The sequence below is a fragment of the Pomacea canaliculata genome, linkage group LG3 (genome assembly GCF_003073045.1).
Source record: "Pomacea canaliculata isolate SZHN2017 linkage group LG3, ASM307304v1, whole genome shotgun sequence".
Lineage (NCBI taxonomy): Eukaryota > Metazoa > Mollusca > Gastropoda > Architaenioglossa > Ampullariidae > Pomacea > Pomacea canaliculata.
This window is the reverse complement of record NC_037592.1, coordinates 479,891-504,508: the sequence shown is the minus strand read 5'-3', so window position 1 is coordinate 504,508 and position 24,618 is coordinate 479,891. Positions and strand designations below refer to the sequence as shown.

Genomic DNA, 24,618 nt, shown 5'->3' with positions numbered 1-24,618 from the left:
TTCTGTCATGCTCTGTACAGTCTGTACAACTGGCAACAGTGTGACGACAGGGTACTAGGGTCAGGGATAATCTGTACCCTGTTTAACGTCTCACAATCTTCTGTCATGCTCTGTACAGTCTGTACAACTGCCTGGTTCAAGGGTTGATACGCGCTGCTGAACACCTTTACTGACTGTTCACTAGCTAAATGTTCACTCGCACACTCCACACAATTCTGCAGCTGTCGTCCGTCACGTGACTTGTACACTTTCCTTAATGAACTCTGACCTACTCTGCTGCACCGCTCTGATAGTTGAATGAGAAGAGAGGTGAGTAAAGGTCGCTCCTAGGGCTCTAGTAGACAATGTCATGCTACTGGGCCCACCACCCGTGCTGCACACAGACACAGAGCGATAACCCTGTTCATTTGATTACCTCCCCTTGTGAGCAGCTGTGCGGCAGTCAGGGCTCTGTAACACCTTCACAGTTACAACACTTTACACAGTTACAGTTACACAGAGCTCTGTAGAGTTACACACAACACTACTCACCTACATAAAAGACTTTACACAGTTACAGTTACATAGAGCTCTGTACAGTTACACACAACACTTTACACAGTTACAGTTACACAGAACACTGTAGAGTTACACACAACTTTACTCACCTACATAAAACACTTTACACAGTTACAGTTACATAGAACACTGTACAGTTACACACAACTCTACTCACCTACATAAAACACTTTACACAGTTACAGTTACATAGAACACTGTACAGTTACACACAACTCTACTCACCTACATAAAACACTTTACACAGTTACAGTTACATAGAACACTGTACAGTTACACACAACTCTACTCACCTACATCAAACACTTTACACAGTTACAGTTACATAGAACACTGTACAGTTACACACAACTCTACTCACCTACATCAAACACTTTACACAGTTACAGTTACATAGAACACTGTACAGTTACACACAACTCTACTCACCTACATCAAACACTTTACACACGACACAAAACCCACTGAGCCACCAACCGCCCTTCTACCCACTAGTCTGCCTGGGGTCCTACAGCTACCCACTAGTCTGTCTGCCTGGGGTCCTACAGCTACCCACTAGTCTGCCTGGGGTCCTACAGCTACCCACTACTGTCTCTACCACCGTTGCTGTGTAACTAAAGTGTAGGATGTATTCACGTGACACAGTGCAGTAGCGTGTGTAAGCGGACTAACGGTCGTGTACCGACAGACGCTGAACTACAGACTTACACCCGACCCCCCTATCAGCCCCCCCCTTCCCAGGCTGACAGAAACTAGAGAATGAAATAAACAATCCGGAAGCTTGAACATGCGCACTCAGCCTTGACAGGCGATGATATTAGATGACAACCAGCAGAACGAAAGTCAAGTGCTCGACATTTTTCTTTGCCCTTACATCCGCGCTTCCTCCCTGCCGCCATCTTGCTTCCTGTTTCCTTGTTCGTAGTAGCAGTCGCTTCTATTGCGCTCGGTATCATCCGCGGCTTACACACGCACACAGAATATACACAATCACGGATACAATGTACAAACATGAACTATACAAAAATTTGATTATGAGAACAAAAGAGAATAAAAGCACATCTTCATAAACGTATTCAAGATGGAAGAAACGAACCCCTCGCCTCCCGCCCAAAGCATACGATGACTGGTGTCACGTGAAACCACACATTGCACTCTTAATGGACACCACTAACCACTCACACGGCCTGCAAGCGTGTCAACTAGCCAGCAGCTGTTTTGTGACTTAAACTCAGCCGCTCGTTGCTTAGCAACTGTCCTACAAACCTACTTCTGGTCACTTGGTCCTCGGCAAGATGTGAGGTCCTGTTCCGCGTTGAGCCTCCATTGTTTGGTGTCGGCGACCCGAACACAATTTCCCTTCACTTTCCTTATTAGCTATTGGAAGCCCTATAGTCAAGCCCAAGTCCTGTACTGATAGCCCTATAGTCACGTGTAGGGCGGTCCGGTGGTTCAACGGGTAGCGCCTGTCACCAATACAGTGAAGGTTGGCTGTCCTGGGTTCACTTCTCGTCTCGGGCACGCTCTTCTTTCTCTGCACGTGATATCTGTCTATAGGGCTGCCTACAGTCTCAGTTGTGGCTCTGGCATCTGTCTATAGGGCTGCCTACAGTCTTAGTTGTGGCTCTGGCATCTGTCTATAGGGCTGCCTACAGTCTCAGTTGTGGCTCTGGCATCTGTCTATAGGGCTGCCTACAGTCTCAGTTGTGGCTCTGGCATCTGTCTATAGGGCTGCCTACAGTCTCAGTTGTCGCTTGGAGTGAACATCAATCCCTCCCCCCTCTCAAGGTATGGTCTCTGCTGAGGACGAAGTCTGATTACAGTTTCCTTGAGATGCAATGGCAGTTGTACACAGTGATACTGTTGCTCATCTGAAAGGTCAAAAGGCCATTGTCATGCGCTACCAACCCAACCCAACCCGAGTCATTGAGTGTTGTCACCATGGCAACGAAGCTGCAGTCGATATCAAATGTTGAGCCGTGTATGAGGATAAACTCACTATTGTCATTCAGAAAGTCCCTTCCTGGCCGACAGCAAGCGCTGGCTTGTTTACAAACGTCACTTTCCCTGTCAGCTGCACAGCGGTAATGCAGCTGTAGGCATGTCACAGCCGCTGACACTAAATGTCACAATCGTAGTTAGCACAGCCTCTACTAAAGTAGACCTAACATTACTGCAGTGGGTCCCAAGTCCCAAATAGTCACATCAAGCGAGAATCCAATCTTCACTTTCGCTGATATTGACGGACACCAACACGCAGACAGCAACACGCAGACATCAACACGCAGACAGCAGACCAGACAGCAACACGCAGACATCAACATGCAGACAGCAGACCAGACATGAACATGCAGACAGCAGCGTGCAGACAGCAGACCAGACATCAACATGCAGACAGCAGACCAGACATCAACATGCAGACAGCAGCGTGCAGACAGCAGACCAGACAGCAACACGCAGACATCAACATGCAGACAGCAGCGTGCAGACATCAACATGCAGACAGCAGCGTGCAGACATCAACACGCAGACATCAACATGCAGACAGCAGACCAGACATGAACATGCAGACAGCAGCGTGCAGACAGCAGACCAGACATCAACATGCAGACAGCAGCGTGCAGACAGATGGAAAAGGTCTGACATGATCTCTACAGAGCACACACACTCTCACACACACACACAGTAGCCCTCACATCATCACGCACACTGCTGCAAAAGAATGACACGCATGCGCGAACGGAAGAGGAAGCCGCTCGTGACCGTTGTCACGTAGCATTTAGCGGTGGCGAGCTGTGCATACAAACAGCAGGCTGGACACACCTGCACACACACACACGCCGCTGGACACAGGTGCAAGTGACGTCACACGGGTACCCTTACCTTCGTAGCCCATGGTGGCCTCCTGTAGAGGGTTGAGTGAGATGGTGTCCAGTTCCTCCACACTGATGATAGCTCGCCGAATACCCTCCATGCCGATGTCTGCGGGCACAACTGGTGGGTACACGGCGTCGTAGTCGGGTAACAGGGGGACCTATCAACAAGGAAGTGCACAGAAAGGGTCACTTGAATATCACATTGTGGTCCTTATCGGGGTAGGAGGGGGACTGATATGCGAGACGAATGTCAGTCAGCTATAAATAGACGTCACTGTCCCCCAACCACTCCACCAACAGGCGCCATGCAAGGTGAGTAAAGGTAGACAGGCGGGTGTGAGGACTGAGTGATCTTCACACACGTGCTGGCCACAACAAAATAATCGGCAAACTCCTGAAGGTTGAGGGAACTCCCTGCACGAGGGTGGATGGTACCCGTGTAGCGGGACTCTGCGGCCATGGGATCGGGGAAACCCTGCGCACAGTCAGGATCCTACAGCCGCAGCCCCACAGGCAACGGCCATAAGGATCCTCCAGGCATAGTCACACATTCAACTATACGGTAGGAATCCTACAGAAATCGTGAGGATAACAACGATAACAACAGCACATTGCGGGGAGATGACAACATATCGTGAGGATGACAACAGCACATTGCGGGGAGGATAACAACATATCGTGATGATGACAACATATCGTGATGATGACAACATATCGTGATGATAACAACATATCGTGAGGATAACAACAACATATTGCAGGACCGGCGAGTGCTGCTCTAATGCCTACTAACGACAGCATCAGCCACCTCATCAAAGACCCTGTGGGTGGCGGTCTCCTCTTAGTCACGATTAGCGGTTGTCGCGGTCGTATTTCGCCTTGTAAACACCATCTCCATTACCACTACCGACTTACGGCCGACATTATGTATTGTGACTTCTTTAGGCAAAAGTTGAATGTAAAAAATGATTAAATACACTTTTAAATAGACTGAAGTTGGCCGACCATTTCACCTATCTCACACATTTCTGCATAATTAACGGACAGCAACTTAAGTTCGTTTGACAGAAATTCCTTGTTCACTGGATCACCGGTCAAGTTGACCCCAGACCAGACCTCGCCAGTCTATCGACCACCCGCCTCAGACTGGCCACGACCATCTTGTCCCACCAACAGCATCATCCCATCACCGGAAGTCCCATCACCAAGGCCCAGGAGGCAAATCCGTTGCCGATGGCAAGAGCAGATAACATCAAGTATATTATCAAGAGCAGATAACATCAAGTATATTATCAAGAGTAGATAACATCAAGTATATTATCAAGAGCAGATAACATCAAGTATATTATCAAGAGCAGATAACATCAAGTATATTATCAAGAGCAGATAACATCAAATATATTATCAAGAGCAGATAACATCAAGTATATTATCAAGAGCAGATAACATCAAGTATATTATCAAGAGCAGATAACATCAAGTATATTATCAAGAGCAGATAACATCAAGTATATTATCAAGAGCAGATAACATCAAGTATATTATCAAGAGCAGATAACATCAAGTATATTATCAAGAGCAGATAACATCAAGTATATTATCAAGAGCAGATAACATCAAGTATTACCACAAGAGTCCGGCATCGTTTCAAGAAGCTCACCCACCACCTTACTCACTAAAAATACTACTTGAATAAACAATTACACAACTACTCTCACAATGGCGTTTACAGGCGATTTTCTCGTAGATAATTGTTGTCTAAGGCCGTTTCCGCCATTTGTTCTTTAGTGAGGAGGCTGGTACTTCCGGTGTCTGCACGCGGTCCGTTGGCCGCAGCACGTGTCGCTGCTCGGGTACCCACGGAGTCTACCCCACCTTTGCTGTTGGGACGATGCGGTCTTACGTGGGAGGATAAGCTGGTCATGGCTGAGTGGGTTGAGTCAGGTGACAGGTTGAAATGGCCTGACCTCCCTCCCTCCACAGATTGTTGTCTTTGTTTACCAGCAGCGCGCGCCAGTCCACTGAGCCTCATTGGCAACTTTGCTCACGTGTTTATAACAACAAGATTTCTTTGTTGCCGACTGTTTGTAGAAATCACGTGTCTACACTGCATGAAGTGTATCTACAGAGAGCGTGCTTACCGCGATACCTGTCTACACACCTGTCCTACCTGCACAGTTAGCTCCCCTGTCAGTCTCCAGTCAAGACCAACAACGTGAGAAGTCAGCTTGACTGAGGGAAACGGCACACAGAAAAGCACTAACAAGCGGGTTTAATCTTTATTTTCAACATTGAAACAAATAAACTTGATTCTAGAGGTGTCTGGAATTGTGGGTAGTGGAATGAAGGCACACTGGTCGAGTTTGCAACTGAAACCATTCTCAGCGATCATCTGGCTTTGATGAATTTCAAAAACTCCTAATTAAGGAGGTTTATTAATAGCTCATTAATCTGTATGATTTATTCTGTCAGACAGACAGACAGACAGACAGACAGACAGACAGACAGACAGACAGACAGACAGACAGACAGACAGACAGACAGAGCGGCAGGCAGTCATACATACAAGAGGGAAGGGAAGGAGAGAGGGATGGTTTGTGTCCCCACTTAACTGCAGTCAGCAAGTGGTGTCCCCACCCCGGTTAGACACCCAGCCTCGAGGGATGGAGGAGACGTGTCAAGGGCAGACAACTAAGGTGAAAGTAAAAGTGTTTTGAGCGTTGGAGGGGTTGACAGGGGCTTTATGCCAGTCCTACTTCAGTGTGATTGATTCCCAGGCATTCGATGAGAACTGATAAGAACTGCAGGAACCAGGACCACAGCACAGCGACAAGCGACAGCGACAAGAGTGTCAGGCGAGGTAAACACAACAACTAACGGCGCAAAACGTCACAAGGTGCCTGAAGATAAAAATAACTTCTACAGAGTGAAAACAAACTTTGCGAGGAAAGTTGCGCAACAAAATGTCAGAGAAAGAGCGACAGTGACAGCGACAGCGACAGTGACAGTGACAGCGACAGTGACAGTGACAGTGACAGCGAGTTACAATGACTGAGACAATATGAAACATTACCACAATAACTACGACACCAGTCACCGCGATAGTAAACACGACACAATACACTGTAACACTGTAACACGGTAATAACTGTATGAGGACGACAGTGGTGTCACGATGGTGGTTAGGTGATGACAAAGACAGCTGTAGTAACCATGGTAACTGTATGACAAGGACAGCTGTAGTAACAGTGGTAACTGTATGACAAGGACAGCTGTAGTAACAGTGGTAACTATATGACAAGGACAGCTGTAGTAACCATGGTAACTGTATGACAAGGACAGCTGTAGTAACAGTGGTAACTGCATGACAAGGACAGCTGTAGTAACAGTGGTAACTGCATGACAAGGACAGCTGTAGTAACAATGGTAACAGTGGTAGCACAAGCACAGCAGCACAGCTGTCTGTCTGTCTGTCTGCTTTCCATCGTGGCGGTCCTTGCTTTTCCTCACTGACCCCTCCCTTCCGACATGTCCATAGGTGGAACTGTGCTCCTACTTCCCGTCTCCTCCTGGTGACGTCAAGGCACTAACGGTCAGCCACACGCCAGGAGGTCATCGTGTTGTCATGTTGACAGGTCACACAATGTGCTTGCTTCTGTTTACGTGGGAGGATAATTCTGATGATTGCAACAGGGAGTTGCACAAACAAACCACACAGCTGCTTGGTACTGTTGAGCAAGGGAGATAAATATGTCAACACACTGGACGAGAACGTCACCCAGTGTAACAACCCGCCACCCGCCTGGTGAGTCAATGGACCCGATAATGTACCCGGACAGTAAAGCTGCTCCACAGGCCTCAACTACGTCCCCAGTGTTACAACTACGTCCGCAGGGTTACAACTACGTCCCCAGGGTTACAACTACGTCCGCAGTGTTACAACTACGTCCCCAGTGTTACAACTACGTCCGCAGGGTTACAACTACGTCCCAGTGTTACAACTACGTCCGCAGGGTTACATGGCCGCAAACTAAAGGCCGTTTACATCACGTGACGAGGAATAAGGAAAAATATGTTTATCAGACGGGTCACGACAAGGGGATGAACTCCACCCCCACTCCACCTCCTCCTTCAGGCGGCGAGTGCGGTGTATGGACTTGCAATCATGGTCTGCCAGTTGCACTAACATCATCATCATCATCATCGTCGTCAGTACATGTCACACACACTGAACATAGAAACTAAGCATCGTGATGTCACAATGATGAACAATATAAGTAAAGTCTGTATGTCGGGATGTGTTCACTATACATCAGACAGTCCCAAGCACACCGAGACTAGCGGCTGCACACTAGAGGTGTGACTGTGTCTACCTGTCCACACACCTGTCTAATGTGAAGTGAACAGAGTGAACAGCTGTGTAGTCCTGTGCTTGTCTTACCAAGCTCACAACAGTCACGGACTCACAGTCGCGGCGGAAAGAAAGGCTTCAAGGCCACCGAGGGGGACATTGTGTGGAGGGGGAGTCAAGGGGCGCCCACCATGGCTGCCGTCAGCAGGCGGACCAACGGTGAGGCGGCCCAGGTGTCGTGGGGAATCCCCTGCCTTTCCCCCTTCCACCTGTGACGACGGCTGACGAGGAAGTTGTGGTGTCAAGACGAATTCCGCAGGTGAGACGAGTTTCCGAGAAAAGAAAAGTAGGGCTGGATACGAGTCTACATGTCTACACGTCTACACCTCAATGCCCACTAGTGTAGGAGTGCAGTGTGAATGTGTGAATGTGAATGTGAATGCCTGCGAAAAAACATCAGGTGTGTTGCCGTCTTGTATACAGCGGAATCTACTTTAGGGTTAAAGGTTAAAGGTAGAGGTACGAGTCGCTCTCCAATCACAAAGGCTAGTAGGTTAGTGTCACTTCACAGGTGAGTGAGGTTACAGGTAACGCTAGGTGTGTGAGTGTTTGCTACCTGTGAAGTGAGGCAAGGTCTGTGTGTATGTGAAGGTAGATCAACCACACGACAGCTGATGTTACTTCTTCTTCTACCTGTAGTACCTACAGCTGATGTTACTTCTTCTTCTACATGTAGTACCTACAGCTGATGTTACTTGTGTTACATTATTACAGCTGATGTTACTTCTACTTCTACATGTAGTACCTACAGCTGATGTTACTTGTGTTACATTATTACAGCTGATGTTACTTCTACTTCTACATGTAGTACCTACAGCTGATGTTACTTCTTCTTCTACCTGTAGTTACATGTATTACAGCTGATGTTACTTCTTCTTCTACATATAGTAACTACAGCTGATGTTACTTGTTACTACACTACCTACACGCTGGAGACTACAAACCGTCAGATCAGCACGTCATCACAGGCGACAATACCAACATTCACACCTTATCTCCCCCTCCACCCCTTTCTCTCAATACAGTCGGGTACTTATTTCACAGCTGGCTTAACCGACTCAAGTACAGTGTGTCACACATAAGTGGCGAAGCGAAAAGTTTTGGGACGCCGTCACTCTGATGACTAGGCCACCCCACCACCAGCACCATCACCACCAGCACCCACTTCCTTTCCTCTTTCGATGATCACACAAGCCATCATCGGCCACGCACCTGCACATCGCATCGTCTTCTCTAGAGGGAAACCCTTTGTGTGTTTGTAGCACGAATCAACGAGAACAGTGGTGTAGATTGTTGTGACAATAGCTATGGCTATGTTAGCCACACAATAGCTATGGCCATGTTAGCCACACAATAGCTATGGCTATGTTAGCCACACAATAGCTATGGCCATGTTAGCCACACAATAGCTATGGCTATGTTTGCCACACAATAGCTATGGTCATGTTAGCCACACAATAGCTATGGCTATGTTTGCCACACAATAGCTATGGTCATGTTAGCCACACAATAGCTATGGCTATGTTTGCCACACAATAGCTATGGCTATGTTAGCCACACAATAGCTATGGCTATGTTTGCCACACAATAGCTATGGTCATGTTAGCCACAGATAGCTTCCAAAAACTTGTGGTTTTTGAGATTTGCAAGGATAGCCAAGAGATGTGCGTGTTGTTTGTTTTGTGCATCACTCGCAGGGTGTCAGTTGGGAGTCTGTTGCGTCAGACGCATGAGACGTCTGCTGATGTCTTGACGACGGTGCCACAGTCGTGTGAAGCCCACCAGTGATTTGCCCCACTACACTGCACTGTCGTCGGCAGGCTGTAGCAGTCTCTACACCGAGGCCAGTCACAGTTCAAACAACATAGTGTTGTACTGTCACCTTATGGGTCGCATTATGAGGTCACGTGATGGGGTCACATTACGGGTCACATGATGGGGTCACATTATGGGGTCACTTTACGTGGTTACATTATGGGTCACATGATGGGTCACATTACGGGTCACATTACGTGGTTACATTATGGGTCACATTACGGGTCACATTACGTGGTTACATTATGGGTCAAATTATATTGTCACATGATAGGTCACGTTCGCCACACCTGGCCTGACCATCAGACTTACTACTGGCAGGTGAGGGGGAGAGTTAGGTGTTGGTGTATAAAGCACGTCACTGTCAAGTCAGTCCAGGCTTTGTGTCAGTCAGTACTGACACTCTCTGACACGCCGACAGTGCCAAACATGTCAAACGGGAGTAAAATAAATTAGTTTTCCCACATGTGAAAATAAATGTGAAATAAACTCTGTGCAGACGGAGAGCCCTATAAACAGTCAGGCCTGTGGACTGTGTAGTAAACGTTGTCAACAGAGGGAGCTAGGTGTTCACAGGTGTGAACTGTAAATAACGGAGGCCATGTGCTCTGTAGTCAACACTGTCAACTTCTCATTCTTTAGTTCACTCGTCTGTCACTAGGTGTTGAGTTGTTGACACAGGCAAGCACAAACATGATGTTCGACAAGCTTTAGTGTCATTTGTAAACACCTGTAAAATATCTGTTGACACATGGCAAGATCACAACGGAGACACACGACAGTCTGCTAGGTGAGTGGGCAAGACAGAAAAGATGGTTTGTTAGTGTAGAGAAGATAGTGTGTTAGTGTACAGAGGATAGTGTGTTAGTGTAGAGATGATATTGTTTTAGCGTAGAGAAGATAGTGTGTTAGTTTAGAGAAGATAGTGTGTAGAAGATAGTGTGTTAGTGTAGAGAAGATAGTCTGTTAGTGTACAGAGTGTTAGTGTAGAGAAGATAGTGCGTTAGTGTACAGTGTTAGTGTAGAGAAGATAGTGTGTTAGTGTACAGTGTTAGTGTAGAGAAGATAGTGTGTTAGTGTACAGTGTTAGTGTAGAGAAGATAGTGTGTTAGTGTACAGTGTTAGTGTAGAGAAGATAGTGTGTTAGTGTACAGAGGATAGTGTGTTAGTGTAGAGAAGTTAGTGTAGAGATGATATTGTTTTAGCGTAGAGAAGATAGTGTGTTAGTTTAGAGAAGATAGTGTGTTAGTGTAGAGAAGTTAGTGTGTAGAAGATAGTGTGTTAGTGTACAGAGGATAGTGTGTTTGTGTAGAGATGATATTGTGTTAGTTTAGAGAAGATAGTGTGTAGAAGATAGTGTGTTAGTGTAGAGAAGTTAGTGTAGAGAAGTTAGTGTATTAGTGTATAGTGTGTGGCTGCAAAATCCGCATGTAGGAAGCTTTAGCCAGCAGACATGGCGCTATCGAGCCAGCCCAAGCCCCGGATATCTCTCTACGTCATTTCCTGTCATCTTTCTAGGAGTGTGAAGTGCGCACAGAGAGATTTCGACATCCGGCGGGAGATAAATCCTCAAGTGATGCCCTTCGAGCGCGACACAACCCTGAGCCGAGACTTGCGCGGGGCGACTCACTCTATATTATTTAATTACTACTAATAATAATTAGTGGTGGTGGTTGTGGTGGTGGGGTGGTCGTGGTGGTGGGCGTGGTGGTGGTGGTGGTAGGCGTGGCAACAGTAGAGCTGGGATCAGGTGAATTTTGTAAAGACATTGATCAAATATGCTGTCAGGCTAAATAATAGACTACTATACTGTTACTTTACATCAACAGCTTTAGGGTTCCAGCTTTGTCTGAGATGTCTGACAATATTTATATATTTATCTGTCCCATTCCGACAAACTGCCGACATCAAAGGTAACGAGTCTCGACAAGTGACGTCACAGTGTAGCGATGTGGTGCAAAGTGTCTGACAGCATCACAGTAAGTGTCTGACACAGCATCACAGTAAGTGTCTGACACAGCATCATAGTGTCTGACACAGCATCATAGTAAGTGTCTGACACAGCATCATAGTGTCTGACACAGCATCATAGTGTCTGACACAGCATCACAGTAAGAGTCTGACACATCATCATAGTGTCTGACAAAACATCACAGTAAATGTCTGACAGCATCACAGTGTCTGACACATCATCATAGTGTCTGACACAGCATAATAGTGTCTGACACAGCATCATAGTAAGAGTCTGACACAGCATAATAGTGTCTGACACAGCATCACAGTAAGTGTCTGACACATCATCATAGTGTCTGACACAGCATCATAGTAAGAGTCTGACACAGCATAATAGTGTCTGACACAGCATCACAGTAAGTGTCTGACACAGCACCTAAGCAAACGTGTCTGACATAGCAAAGAGTCTGATGTACAGAGCGAAGCAAAGTGTCTGACACACGTGACAAAAAGGTTTGTTGTCTCCATTCCGACCTTCATGATTTTTTCGCAGACATTTCTGAATATTTTGTTTGTGATGTCACACAAGCTAGCCTACCACTCCTAACCCATACTCCCATACATGTGAAACGTCACCATGCCGCCATTTGTCTAAAGCGAAAGAAAGGTCTTTCCCTCCTCCACCCAACCTCAACGAAAAAGAAAACTGAAAATGAAAATCAAACATCGTTGGGTGAGTCTACAGCCTGACGGTGTAGAAAGTGGGCCAGTGGGATACGCCTCTTGCACCCAGTGTCCACTCCCCCCTCTCTCAGCACCCCCACCAACCACCTTCCTCTTCTCTTTTATCAGGGTCAGGACCGGGTGGCGATCGACGGTTGACTGCCACAGAATCCACCCGAGGCAAGAGCCAGCACCCTTGTCCTCAAGACACCATCTACAGCAGCTGGCTGCAACGCTGCACCCGACTGGAAACAACAGCTGAGTGGGTCGTCTAGCAAGCATGCCACTCAGCTCTCAGCTATTTTCTCTAATCATCCAACCAACACCCTCCCCCCACTGCCCCCTACACACTCCTATGCTAAGGACTCGCGACTGTGCCGCGTCAGGCTGCCGCGCGGTGAGGCGGACGCAGCGCGACACGAGGGTGCAACAGACCGGCGATGTCATCTGTGATCTGCACCCCACACACATCCATACAGCCCACACACACTCACACACACTCCACACACACACACACACACACATCCACACACACACTCCACACACACACACATCCACACACACACACACACTCACACACACCACACACACACACACACACACACACACACTCCACACACACATCCACACACACACACTCCACACACACATCACACACTCACTCCACACACACTCACACACATCCACACACACACACACACACACACACACACACACACACACACACACACACACACACACACTCACACACCACACACACACACACACACACCACCACCACACACACACACACACACACACTCCACACACACACACACACACACCACTCACACACACACACATCCACACACACTCCACACACACCCACACACACACTCCACACACACACCCACGTGCATGTACTCATGCTTTCTTCGCTGCTCATTGGCACTCATTGGCCTTTGGCAGACACGTGACCAATGATTGCGGATGTGACAGTGCTAATGACATCCCTATGATGGACACCAGCACGTGGACAGTCGCAAGACGTAGCATACTGCCGTGCACCAAGCATACGTCACAGGCATCAATATGTCACAGATAAAGAGTCAGGCTGTTGTGAATGTGGCAGTGAATTCACACAATCACCAACTAACATCCCTCCACTGCTGGCAGACGATTTTTTCCAGTTAACTGCTAAAGCGAGGCATGAGACTACAAAGCTTCCGGTTTAGTCACATTCATTGTTTAGGCTCGCCGAGACTAGCCGTGGAGAACTTGGCAAGAGGCTAAGCGTTGGTCTCGGCAGACAGACAGCAGTCCACCTCTACACGTCCGTGGTACAATGATGCAAGGCTCTTCAACAAGTTCCCACAGCTGGCTGACAGCAACAAAGTTCCCACAGCTGGCTGAAAGCAACAAGTTCCCACAGCTGGCTGCAACATCCCACAGCTGGCTGATAGCAACAAAGTCCCACAGCTGGCTGACAGCAACAAGTTCCCACAGCTGGCTGACAGCAACAAAGTTCCCACAGCTGGCTGACAGCAACAAGTTCCCACAGCTGGCTGACAGCAACAAAGTCCCACAGCTGGCTGACAGCAACAAGTTCCCTCACTGACAGGCGACAAGCTCACCCACAGAGGTCCACCCTGACAGTAAGTGTGCGAAAGTGTGCGAACGATCCTGTTGTGGCCATGATGCACTTCCGGGTGGGGGCGGGGCTGGGTGGTGAGAGCATCAGCATGAGAGAACTGCTAGCCTGGTGTAGCGGCTACACTTAGACTACACGTGCAAGTGTGTAGCACTGCTACAGTCAAGGCCGCTCTCGTGTGTGTGTGTGTGTTCTCTGCGTGTGTGTGTGTACTTTACCGCATGCCCTCAACGTTGCCTGTTGTACACGAGTTTTTTCTCTGCCTGTGTGTGTGTGTGTTTTTCTCTGCGTGTGTGTTTTCTCTGCGTGTGTGTGTGTGTGTTTTCTCTGCGTGTGTGTGTGTACTTTACCGCATGCCCTCAACGTTGCCTGTTGTCCGCCAGTCTGTGTGTGTGTGAACTGTGAAGGAGGCAGCGAGCTGCTGATAATGCGTGTAATGAGCAAACGTAGTAAAGACGGGAAGACACTAAGACATGGAGGAGAAAGAGATGATGTGAACACGACCACCATTGTGTCTGACGACTGTGAACATGCTGTGAACACTACTTAACTACTTCATACACAAAACTGCCGTGTAGCCGGTGCTACTGGTGGAGTAGTACACGTGAGTAGTCGTCGTGCGGCGTGTCGGTGATGAACATGTTACGTCAGCTTTGTCAGTGCACTACCAACACGTCACATCGGCGATACAACAGGGTATGAGTGGTGCCAGCACCACAGCACCTACACATCACACTACACCACACTACACCACACCACTACATCAGGTAACCAAGTGTAATTCACACCCCTCACACCACATCACACTACATCACCACATCACACCCCTACATCAAGTAACCAAGTGTAATCACACCACATCACACTACACCACACCATTACATCAGGTAACCAAGTGTAATTACACTGTAATCCCTCACACCACATCACACCACATCACACTACATCACACCCCTACATCAAGTAACCAAGTGTAATCACACCACATCACACTACATCACACCAATACATCAAGTAACCAAGTGTAATCACACCCCTCACACCAGCATGACACCAACTGTCAACGGGTCAGCCTATGCCATGTGAAATGTAGGAGACTGACAGTAGCAATGTCCACCCTGTGACTGTCACACTACGTAACGGCCTGTTTACAGGGCTGACGTGAATGTCGTTGCTGCCGTTGGCTGAACGCAAATTTGCGAAAGAAAACTGAGACGTTTACTCACGTGCGCCCTGCCATTGTTAGTCGGGTGGGGTGGGGAAGCTGCTAGGTGCAGTGTACTCGGGTACTTACAACCATCGTCGTCGTATTTACCTTTAGGCGGAGAGGAGCGGCGTGCGTGTGGCCTGCGTCACCACCAGGCGGCGCTGTGCTGCTGCTGCACGTCACAAGGAACCAGAGACAAGGTTTTCCTTGGTTCCTCGTTAGCCAAACTGCACGCGCCTTCCTTGGCACAAGGGGGGCCACAGAGCTACATTCACAGAGCGTCTGCAGACGGGGCCCACGGCGCGCGCACTTCACGCAACGCTGTCATCCGGGTTTCGAAATGTGATTGAGGAAATTTCGCATCACGTGACGCACAAAAAGCTCTTGAAGTGGATGGGCATTGTATGGGAGTATGGACAAGGTCAACACGTGACCCGCCAGTGAGCACCAGACGGCGCTGCAAGCTGTTGGGGAGATCATCCCTGAAGTCCTGCTCAGTGAGATGACCTCTAACCTCCTCTTGTACCACACGTGGCCAACCGGGGTTATCCACCCGTACAGTAGGCAGTCAGCATCTTTATCCTGTGAATGGCGTGATGTCAGCATTATCTCCCCTCCCCATGAGTGAACTCAGCTTAACGGCTTTTCTGGCGTTCACATTGTCATGGAAAAACAAACTACACACACCGTACACATAATTCTAGCATATACATATACACAGCCTACACACAATACTAGTTGTGTACACAATCTACACATAATACTAGGTGTGTACACAGCCTATACATAGCACTGGGGTGTGTACACAGCCTACACACAATACTAGGTGTGTACACAGCATATACATAGCACTGGTGTGTGTACACAGCCTACACACAATACTAGGTGTGTACACACCCTACACACAATACTAGGCGTGTACACAGCCTACACACAATACTAGGTGTGTACACAGCCTACACACAATACTAGGTGTGTACACAGCCTACACACAATACTAGGTGTGTACACAACCTACACACAATACTAGGCGTGTACACAAAGCTATTTTCATCCTACCCGGAAGTGAGAGTTGTGTATTTCCTGAAAGTAAACTTTCAGAAGGGAAACTTGAAATTCTTTCTTGGAGACAGAGTTCATTAAGAACAATGCTGAGAGAGAGAGAGACAGAGATTACTTGGAAAGGAAGTGTCTTTGCTAAACTGTGCTGCGGTGATGACACACTTCACATCACACAGTGAAAACACCTCTCAAAGTTATCACTGACAAACACTGTATTTCACATTGAGTATGAGCACCGCTCACTCAATTAACAGTCAGTATATCGCCATGACTATGAACACCACTCACAGTTAACACAGTCTGTGTACGACTATGAACACCACTCACAGTTAACACAGTGTGTGTATGACTATGAACACCACTCACAGTTAACACAGTGTGTGTACGACTATGAACACCACTCACAGTTAACACTGTGTACGACTATCAACACCACTCACAGTTAACACAGTCTGTGTACGACTATGAACACCACTCACAGTTAACACTGTGTATGACTATGAACACCACTCACAGTTAACACTGTGTATGACTATGAACACCACTCACAGTTAACACAGTCTGTGAACACCACTCACATTAACATGACTATGACACCACTCACTGAACACACATGACTATGAACACCACTCACAGTTAACACTGTGTACGACTATGAACACCACTCACAGTTAACACAGTCTGTGTACGACTATGAACACCACTCACTCAATGAACACAAAGTCTATATATATCTCACATTCACTATGATCACATGTGAGTGGTGCACTGTATCACTTGCCTACGGACCAATCCCTGCAAGTAACAGCAGTACTCACAATACTGTAACCATGACACTCACTGTGAACACGTGTCACTAAGCACACGTTCTCTGTGCACGTCAGCAGTCAGCACAGGTAGAGGAGGAGGAGGAGTTGTGAGAGGAGGAGTTGTGAGAGGAAGAGGAGGAGGAGAGGAGAGAGCGCAGGAAGGACCAGAGGACAAGGTGTCGCTGGTGCAGCAGTTTACTCACCGTTGAGATGAGCGCGGCAGTCGACATGTCAAGCAGCTCTGGCATTCGTCTGTAGAATTGCCTGCAACGGACAGAGGCACGTTGATGACGTCAAAAAGACAGAAATGTTGATGACATTAAACAACAGCCAGACACACAAGTTGATGACGTCAAACAACAGACAATACGTCTTCTAATGAGGAACAGCAATCGTATTGTAGTGACGTAGGGCTTGCCGTGGTCGTGACGTAGCACTTGCTAGGGTCGTGACGTAGCACTTGCTATAGTAGGGTAGGCGGAATGTGTCGGTCTTGAGCCGTGCGGCAGCCACAGAGCCGCGATGCGTATTCAGGGGAGGTAATTGTCTTGTAGGTGGAGGGTAACGGGCGGCAAGATGAAAGCTGCATGCTCAGCTCTAGACACAGCGGACCACTTACACCTCTCTGCCCTTATAGCCACTAAATACAATGAACCACTTACAACTCTGGTACTACGACGACAGACAACTATGGCATGACACTCGTCACGATGACTGTCATGATCGTTACGACTGCTGTAACACTCACCCTGACTATTGTAACGCTCAGTAACATTCCTGTAACAATCAGTCGCAAGTCCCACAACATCGCTGACACAGGTTATACACGTGCTGTCAGTGACACAGGTTATACACGTGCTGTCACTGACACAGGTTATACACGTGCTGTCACTGACACAGGTTATACACGTGCTGTCAGTGACACAGGTTATACACGTGCTGTCACTGACACAGGTTATACACGTGCTGTCACTGACACAGGTTATACACGTGCTGTCACTGACACAGGTTATACACGTGCTGTCACTGACACAGGTTATACACGTGCTGTCACTGACACAGGTTATACACGTGCTGTCACTGACACAGGCTATACACGTGCTGTCACTGACACAGGTTATACACGTGCTGTCACTGACACAGGTTATACACAGACTACCGCTATTGCCGGTATCGCTGCTAAATATCGACGCTCAGCCTTTTGCCTCATTTTGTGTAATCATGTAGCACAGATCCCGTCAGCTGTGACACGCATGCTAGACAGCTGTGACACGAATGCTAGACAATCTGTACAGCCCTGACGTCAAAAGTCTGGAAGACGTCCATCGTCATTGAGTGGTTGGCATGACAACAGGCCTGGGACATGACATGAAGCAGAGAGTGGGCAGCCTCATACCCTCTCAACCCTCCACCTGCACTGGGCCTCACCAACAGCACCGCTCATCCAAACGGTGTGAGCCACGACGTCAGCAACACTAGGCCACGACGTCAACAACACTAGGCCACGACGTCAACAACACTGGGCCACGACGTCAGCAACATTAGGCCACGACGTCAGCAACATTAGGCCACGAGGTCAGCAACATTGGGCCACGACGTCAGCAACACTGGGCCACGACGTCAACAACACTGGGCCACGACGTCAACAACACTGGGCCACGACGTCAACAACACTGGGCCACGACGTCAACAACACTGGGCCACGACGTCAGCAACATTGGGCCACGAGGTCAGCAACATTGGGCCACGACGTCAACAACACTGGGCCACGACGTCAACAACACTCGGCCACGACGTCAGCAACATTAGGCCACGACGTCAGCAACATTGGGCCACGACGTCAGCAACATTGGGCCACGAGGATTTGTAAAGATGCCGTTCAGCTTCATCTGACTTCAGCGTCCGTTGCCCGCTGCTGTGTGAGTCACTTTCACTCGTTTGGGGAAAAGACGCTTTTCTCGGCTGCCAGGTCAGGCAAGACTTTCTGTGGGTGAGTGGGTGTGTGAGTGGATGAGTGGATGAGTGAGTGGGTGAGTGAGTGAGTTAGTGAGTGGATGAGTGGATGAGTGAGTGAGTTAGTGAGTGAGTGGATGAGTGGATGAGTGAGTGGGTGAGTGAGTGAGTTAGTGAGTGGATGAGTGGGTGAGTGAGTGAGTTAGTGAGTGAGTGGATGAGTGAGTGAGTGATTGAGTGGGTGAATGAATGGACTAGTGGGTGAGTTAGTGAGTGGGCGGGTGAGTGAGTGAATGGGTGATGAGTGAGTGGATGAGTGAGTGGGTGAGTGAATGGATGAGTGGGTGAGTGAGTGGATGAGTGAGTGGATGAATGGGTGAGTGAATGGACGAGCGGGGGGGTTAGTGAGTGGGTGAAGGAGTGAGGGGACGAGTGAGTGGGTGAGTGGATGAGTGGGTGGATGAGTGAGTAGGTGAGTGAATGGATGAGTGAATGAGTAAAAGAGATGAAGCAAGGAAGAGAACTGATGTTTTTTCGCGAGAGCAGCAGTTCCTCAAGTGACAGGTTTGTACCAAGTGGAGATAACTCTCCTGTACATGGAGGATTAGGGAGGATAACGACAAAACAGAAACACGATGAAAACGGTGGGAAAAGAGAGATGTCAGATGTCAGATGAAAGATGCGCGATAACCAAAGACAAGCCACGCAACTGGCACAGCAAGGAAGCGGAAAGAAATGAGCTGGGTGTTCACTTGCAGCTGACACGTCAACGAAAAGCAGCTGGCGTCCAGTGAACACAGGGCCTGAGCTCCTGAGCCAGTGCCACGGTGCGTGCTACAGAAAATGAAACAAGGAAGAGAGCGCCACCACAGCCGCCATGACGCTTGTCGGGGTGGGGGAGGACTGAGTGCCACAGGGAAGCTGTTGGTCACTGAAAGTAAGAAACGCAGGCCGCGAGTCAACTCACATCATGTCGGCCTCCATCTTGACGACGTCCGTTGACCAGAGCGTGGACATCACAGTGCACCAGGTGCTGGCATGGCTGCCTGACGACCACACGATGCGAGGCTGCAGTACGTCCGTCCGTCCGTCCCGCCGTCAACACAAGGTACAAGTCACAGTGTGACGACGAGCTTCTCCCTCGCTGCACCTCGTCACCATGCAGCTGCACTTCTGTGGACATCAGCTCCTGTCACACGGCAGGCCCTGCTCTAGTGCCACCTACCATCTCACAAGCTTGTCTCTCCGACACAAACAACAATCTCCATGGTAACAGAGGCGGTGCCTGTCAGTCGAGTGCTCGCAGAGTCACAGGCAGGCAGCGGGAAGAGTGAGCAGTGTTCATTGTACACTTGACGCCCTCGTCGACCTAATGAGTCTGATGTTGTTGTGACTGGCGTTACTATGTCTTATGTAACCTTGACAACGCGCTGTGTGGGTGGGAAGGGTGGGGAGGGCTTGTCCCCGACTGTCCAGTGTTCACAGTTGTCCCTGACTATGTACAGTTCTCACCTCGATCTTCGTCCGACTTGTATTCATAGTGACAACTTTGACTACTTCAGCTACAGAAACAATAACTACACATCTCTGCATGTACAACTTCTGCTGCAGAATTTCCTCAGGACTGCTGCAGGCCGTTTGAATTGGCGCTGAAGCAGACGTGACCCACGCCGATGTGAGACCAGTGTCACTCAAGCATCTGCTTCCCTTCCGGAAGTCCACAGCCTCATCCTCGCTACAGGATCTGACGGCGGGACAACGCAGGTCAGGCGTGCGGCCAACGTTGCTGCCTGTCGTCTGCAATGACAATACAGCGCATCACGTGATTTTGAGAAACAAGTTCATCCTCCACCAAATCTGTTGGGCAGGAACAACCATGCAGCAGGCAACACACTCAGCCCCTGGAGCCCTGGACACTTGGCGAGGGCAGGTCACAAGGTCACTGCCAGATGCTCACCAGTGTACCCCAGGATGCTTAGTTGTCTGTTGTCTGTTGTCAGACCCCAACACCCGCTGTACCCCAGGATGCTTGGTTGTCTGTTGTCTGCTGTCTGTTGTCAGACCCCAACACCCGCTGTACCCCAGGATGCTTAGTTGTCTGTTGTCTGTTGTCTGCTGTCAGACCCCATCACCCGCTGTACCCCAGGATTCTTGGTTGTCTGTTGTCTGCTGTCTGTTGTCAGACCCCAACACCCGCTGTACCCCAGGATTCTTGGTTGTCTGTTGTCTGCTGTCTGTTGTCAGACCCCAACACCCGCTGTACCCCAGGATGCTTGGTTGTCTGTTGTCAGGCCCCAACACCCGCGGGTGTCACACCATCGTAACGACCCACAACAAACAATCGCCAGCTTTAATAAAAGCAGAGAACTGAGCTTTGAGTCTCATTTTCTTCCACTGCTGTCTGCACATTAGATAGTTGTCATGACATATTGTCACATGTCGACTACAGGTTACATGTGACACTGTCAGTCAGCTTTTAGCAGTTTGTTATTTAACTCTCTGAGGCTGTGAATGTGAATGTCACGAATGCCACGTGGGTGGGTCCATGGAACTCTGAGGACCTCGTGAGTGTATTCTAAGACTCAAAGACTTCAGACACACAATGGTGCTGTCAGCAGGTACACGTGTCATACTTGGGGCAATGTGACACCGTGACACAGCCCTGACATTATTATGACACCGTGACATGCATTACCATGAAGATGACTTGATTGTTCTGTGACACAACACCTACCCTGACACTTCTGTGACAGTGACAGAGCTGAGACTATTGTGACACACCGTGACACACCACTGTTACGATGGACACATTTGCCCTGACATCGAGTTTAGCCTCACCACCTCTTCCGCGAGGGAAGCGGGGCCGTGTTATCTCCCTTGTCTGGTGCCCGGAAGTTGTGAGATTTGCGGTTCGACGGATGCGATTAAACGTGTGCGCCATGGCGTTCACCTCGACACCTCGAGTGTTAGTGTCAGCTAATCTCAGCAACTGGCTGACAACCACACTGATGTGGGACACACTGAGCCTGGTGTCCAGCACTTAGCACTTAACACACAGCACTTAGCACTCAGCACTTAGCACTTAGCACTTAGTACTTAGCATGTAGCATTTAGTATTTAGCACTCAGCACACAGCACTTAGCACTTAACACACATAACTTAGCACTCAGCATTTAGCACTCAGCACTTAGCACTTAGCATGTAGCATTTAGCACTCAGCACTCAGCACTTAGCATGTAACATTTAGCACTTAGCACTTAGCATTTAGTACTCAGCACTTAGCACACAGCACTTTGCACTCAGCACTCAGCACTTAGCACACAGCACTTTGCACACAGCACTTAGCACTCACCCACTCGCTATCGGTGTGCACACCACTGCACTCAGTACACGGCTACCAGTCTTCCTGCAAAAGGATTAGATGGGACGTAAGGCACGGACTGTAGTACAGCGCCACATTACGGGACGTAACTAACGGACTGTAGTACAGCCCCACATTACGGGACGTAAATAACAGACTGTAGTACAGCCCCACATTACGGGACTAGCGCGAGCCTGAAGTAAGTCCTATACTTATTGACGGGAAGACAGGAGTGCACGTCACGTGAAGAAAGAACTGCTGTGGACAAAGAACAAGTGACGTGTCTTCGCCCCAAACAAGTCCTCGTCACCGACAGGAATAACATGGCCACCTCCACCCCCTCCACCCCCGCTGCCACAGACGGGGTCAGGGGGGCGAGGTGTTGTGCTGTCGTCGCTGCACATCTATGACCCGGGGTCAAGCCCACCTCAGCCCTGTGCTGAAGGTCAACTGTGGGGTCATGTAGTGAGTGGAGTGCAGCGAGGGGCGTGGCCATGACCTTCCAGTCTGGTGTGGGAGATAACTCTCTCTGTCCATGTCGACGGCTGCCCTGGCGGTAAGCAGGATGAACGGATCTCTGCTGTGATATGAGACGATGAAGGGCTCTCTGCTGTGACGTAACAGGATGAGATGTCTGGTGACGTGTGACCAACGCAGTCTTGTCAAGTACCAACGACGGTAACACGTTAGCCAGGGCGACACGGCCGCCCGCAGCCAACTCGACCTGAGAGGCTGTCACTCACAGACGGGAGAGGTTAATAATGGAAGCATAGTCTACACATAACAACTGACATAACAATACTATGACAGCATAGTCTACACATAACACTGACATAACAACACTATGACAGCCTAGCCTGGTACAACTAACATAACAACACTATGACAGCCTAGCCTGGTACAACTGACATAACAACACTATGACAGCTAACCTACCCACCGTCAAGACGCCATATTGTGCTGTGTGTGTAACGGTGAGGGGGGTGACGGGGTCACAAAGACAACAACAACAACCGGCGGAAAGTGGAATTGCGTGACACCTGAACAGTCAATTGTCACCTGAACACCTCCACAGCTGAACAAGCGCCACCTGTGTGAAATTTCTGAAGCTTTAATGAGGGTGGGAGCTGCTGGAGCAGGGACTGGAGACGACGTTGTCATGACAACAGCCTGCAAGCACCAGGTCGTGTATAGAAGAATGACCTCGGGAGTGCATGTGACTAGTGTCACGCGATCTGGGGATCTTAAGCGCAGATTACATCACAAGGTCGAGATGGCAGTCACACGTGTATCACTGACATCAGACAGGGCGAGGGAAGGAGAGAGTGAAGAGAAAACAGATGAATGAGATGAGGAGAATGATGGAAACAGCTCCCAGCATGCAGTTGGCACCTGGCGGCTTGACAGTCACGACTTCTTGACTCAAGTGAAAACAGAAAACACGTGAGATGAGATTTACCTTCGTCAAAGGCGTTAGTCCATGTCACAGGTCGTCCCGGCTGGTGAGACAAGTTGACGTCACCTCGACATGGGGTCTACAAAGTCTCCATGGTCAGCTTGGACTCCGCCACTAGGTGTCACCACCGTCACACGTCAACACACGTGACTGACACTTGTCACAAGTCACAACTCCTACAGACATCCACAGTTCCGCAAGTACAAACTCTTGCCTTGATGCTCTCCTAGGAAACAAATCCTGCTTTTGTCTGTCTTCACGCTCCGATGCTCGATGCAGTGCAGCTCGACTCCTCACCTGCGCTGTCACCTGCGGGCTGAAGCTACAGGTAGGCTGTGTAGCAGCAGTAGCATGTAGCATGTAGCCTTTCACATGTAGTGAGTAGCATTGTCTCCTGGGAGTCCGGCAGCTGTGAGAGGACAAGCTCCTCCTGGCACCTGTAGTGTTGTGACCGGCCGCGTGGCGGGCTGGCTGCACACTGACATCAAAGAGCGGGAGGGTTGGTGTCTTTCACGGGGCAGTCACCAGCTCAACTCGCACCTTGCTCAGGTGCTGTGTGCCCCTCCTGCCCCTTGTCGGCGTGGTGTGGTTGGCTCGCTTGTTATCTGATGCAGCCCCTGTCTCGCCCCTCCGCCCACCTCACCCCCCCCCCCCCACTGGGGCTGTCAAACCCTCGGTATCCTCCTGGCGGTGACGTAAGTGTCGCGCGCAGTGATTGCAGCAGGCTGACGACGATGACCTGCACCAGCGTCAGGATAGGGTGGGGAGGTGTGTGTGGGGGGTAGGGGTGGGGTTCAGATCCTG

The 24,618-nt window shown here is 49.2% G+C and overlaps 1 protein-coding gene and 1 long non-coding RNA gene across 5 annotated transcripts in view; one reads left to right on the top strand and one right to left on the bottom strand.

The window, feature by feature from the left end:
• The window catches only part of LOC112558678 (ets DNA-binding protein pokkuri-like), a 36,689-nt gene extending 12,379 nt beyond the window's left edge, over positions 1-24,310 (bottom strand). Inside the window, exons 1-3 of one of the 3 annotated variants that reach the window (XM_025229263.1) lie at positions 23,818-24,310; positions 17,248-17,308; positions 3,442-3,592 (exon numbers count right to left, since the gene is read on the bottom strand). In XM_025229263.1, coding sequence (XP_025085048.1) covers positions 3,442-3,592; positions 17,248-17,292 — 196 coding nt within the window. In that variant the 5' untranslated portion in view covers positions 17,293-17,308; positions 23,818-24,310. Of the gene's footprint in view, positions 1-3,441; positions 3,593-17,247; positions 17,309-19,964; positions 21,323-23,817 lie in introns of those variants that run through there. The other 2 variants (XM_025229261.1, XM_025229262.1) reach the window with 2 other exon arrangements.
• LOC112558679 lies at positions 17,315-21,368 on the top strand. Of its 2 annotated transcripts, none has more exons than XR_003098223.1 (2): positions 17,315-18,963; positions 20,609-21,368. It is a non-coding gene; the product is annotated as an uncharacterized LOC112558679 (long non-coding RNA). The 2 variants fall into 2 exon arrangements; XR_003098224.1 differs by having other exon boundaries at positions 17,315-19,034.
• Positions 24,311-24,618: the final 308 nt, after the last annotated feature.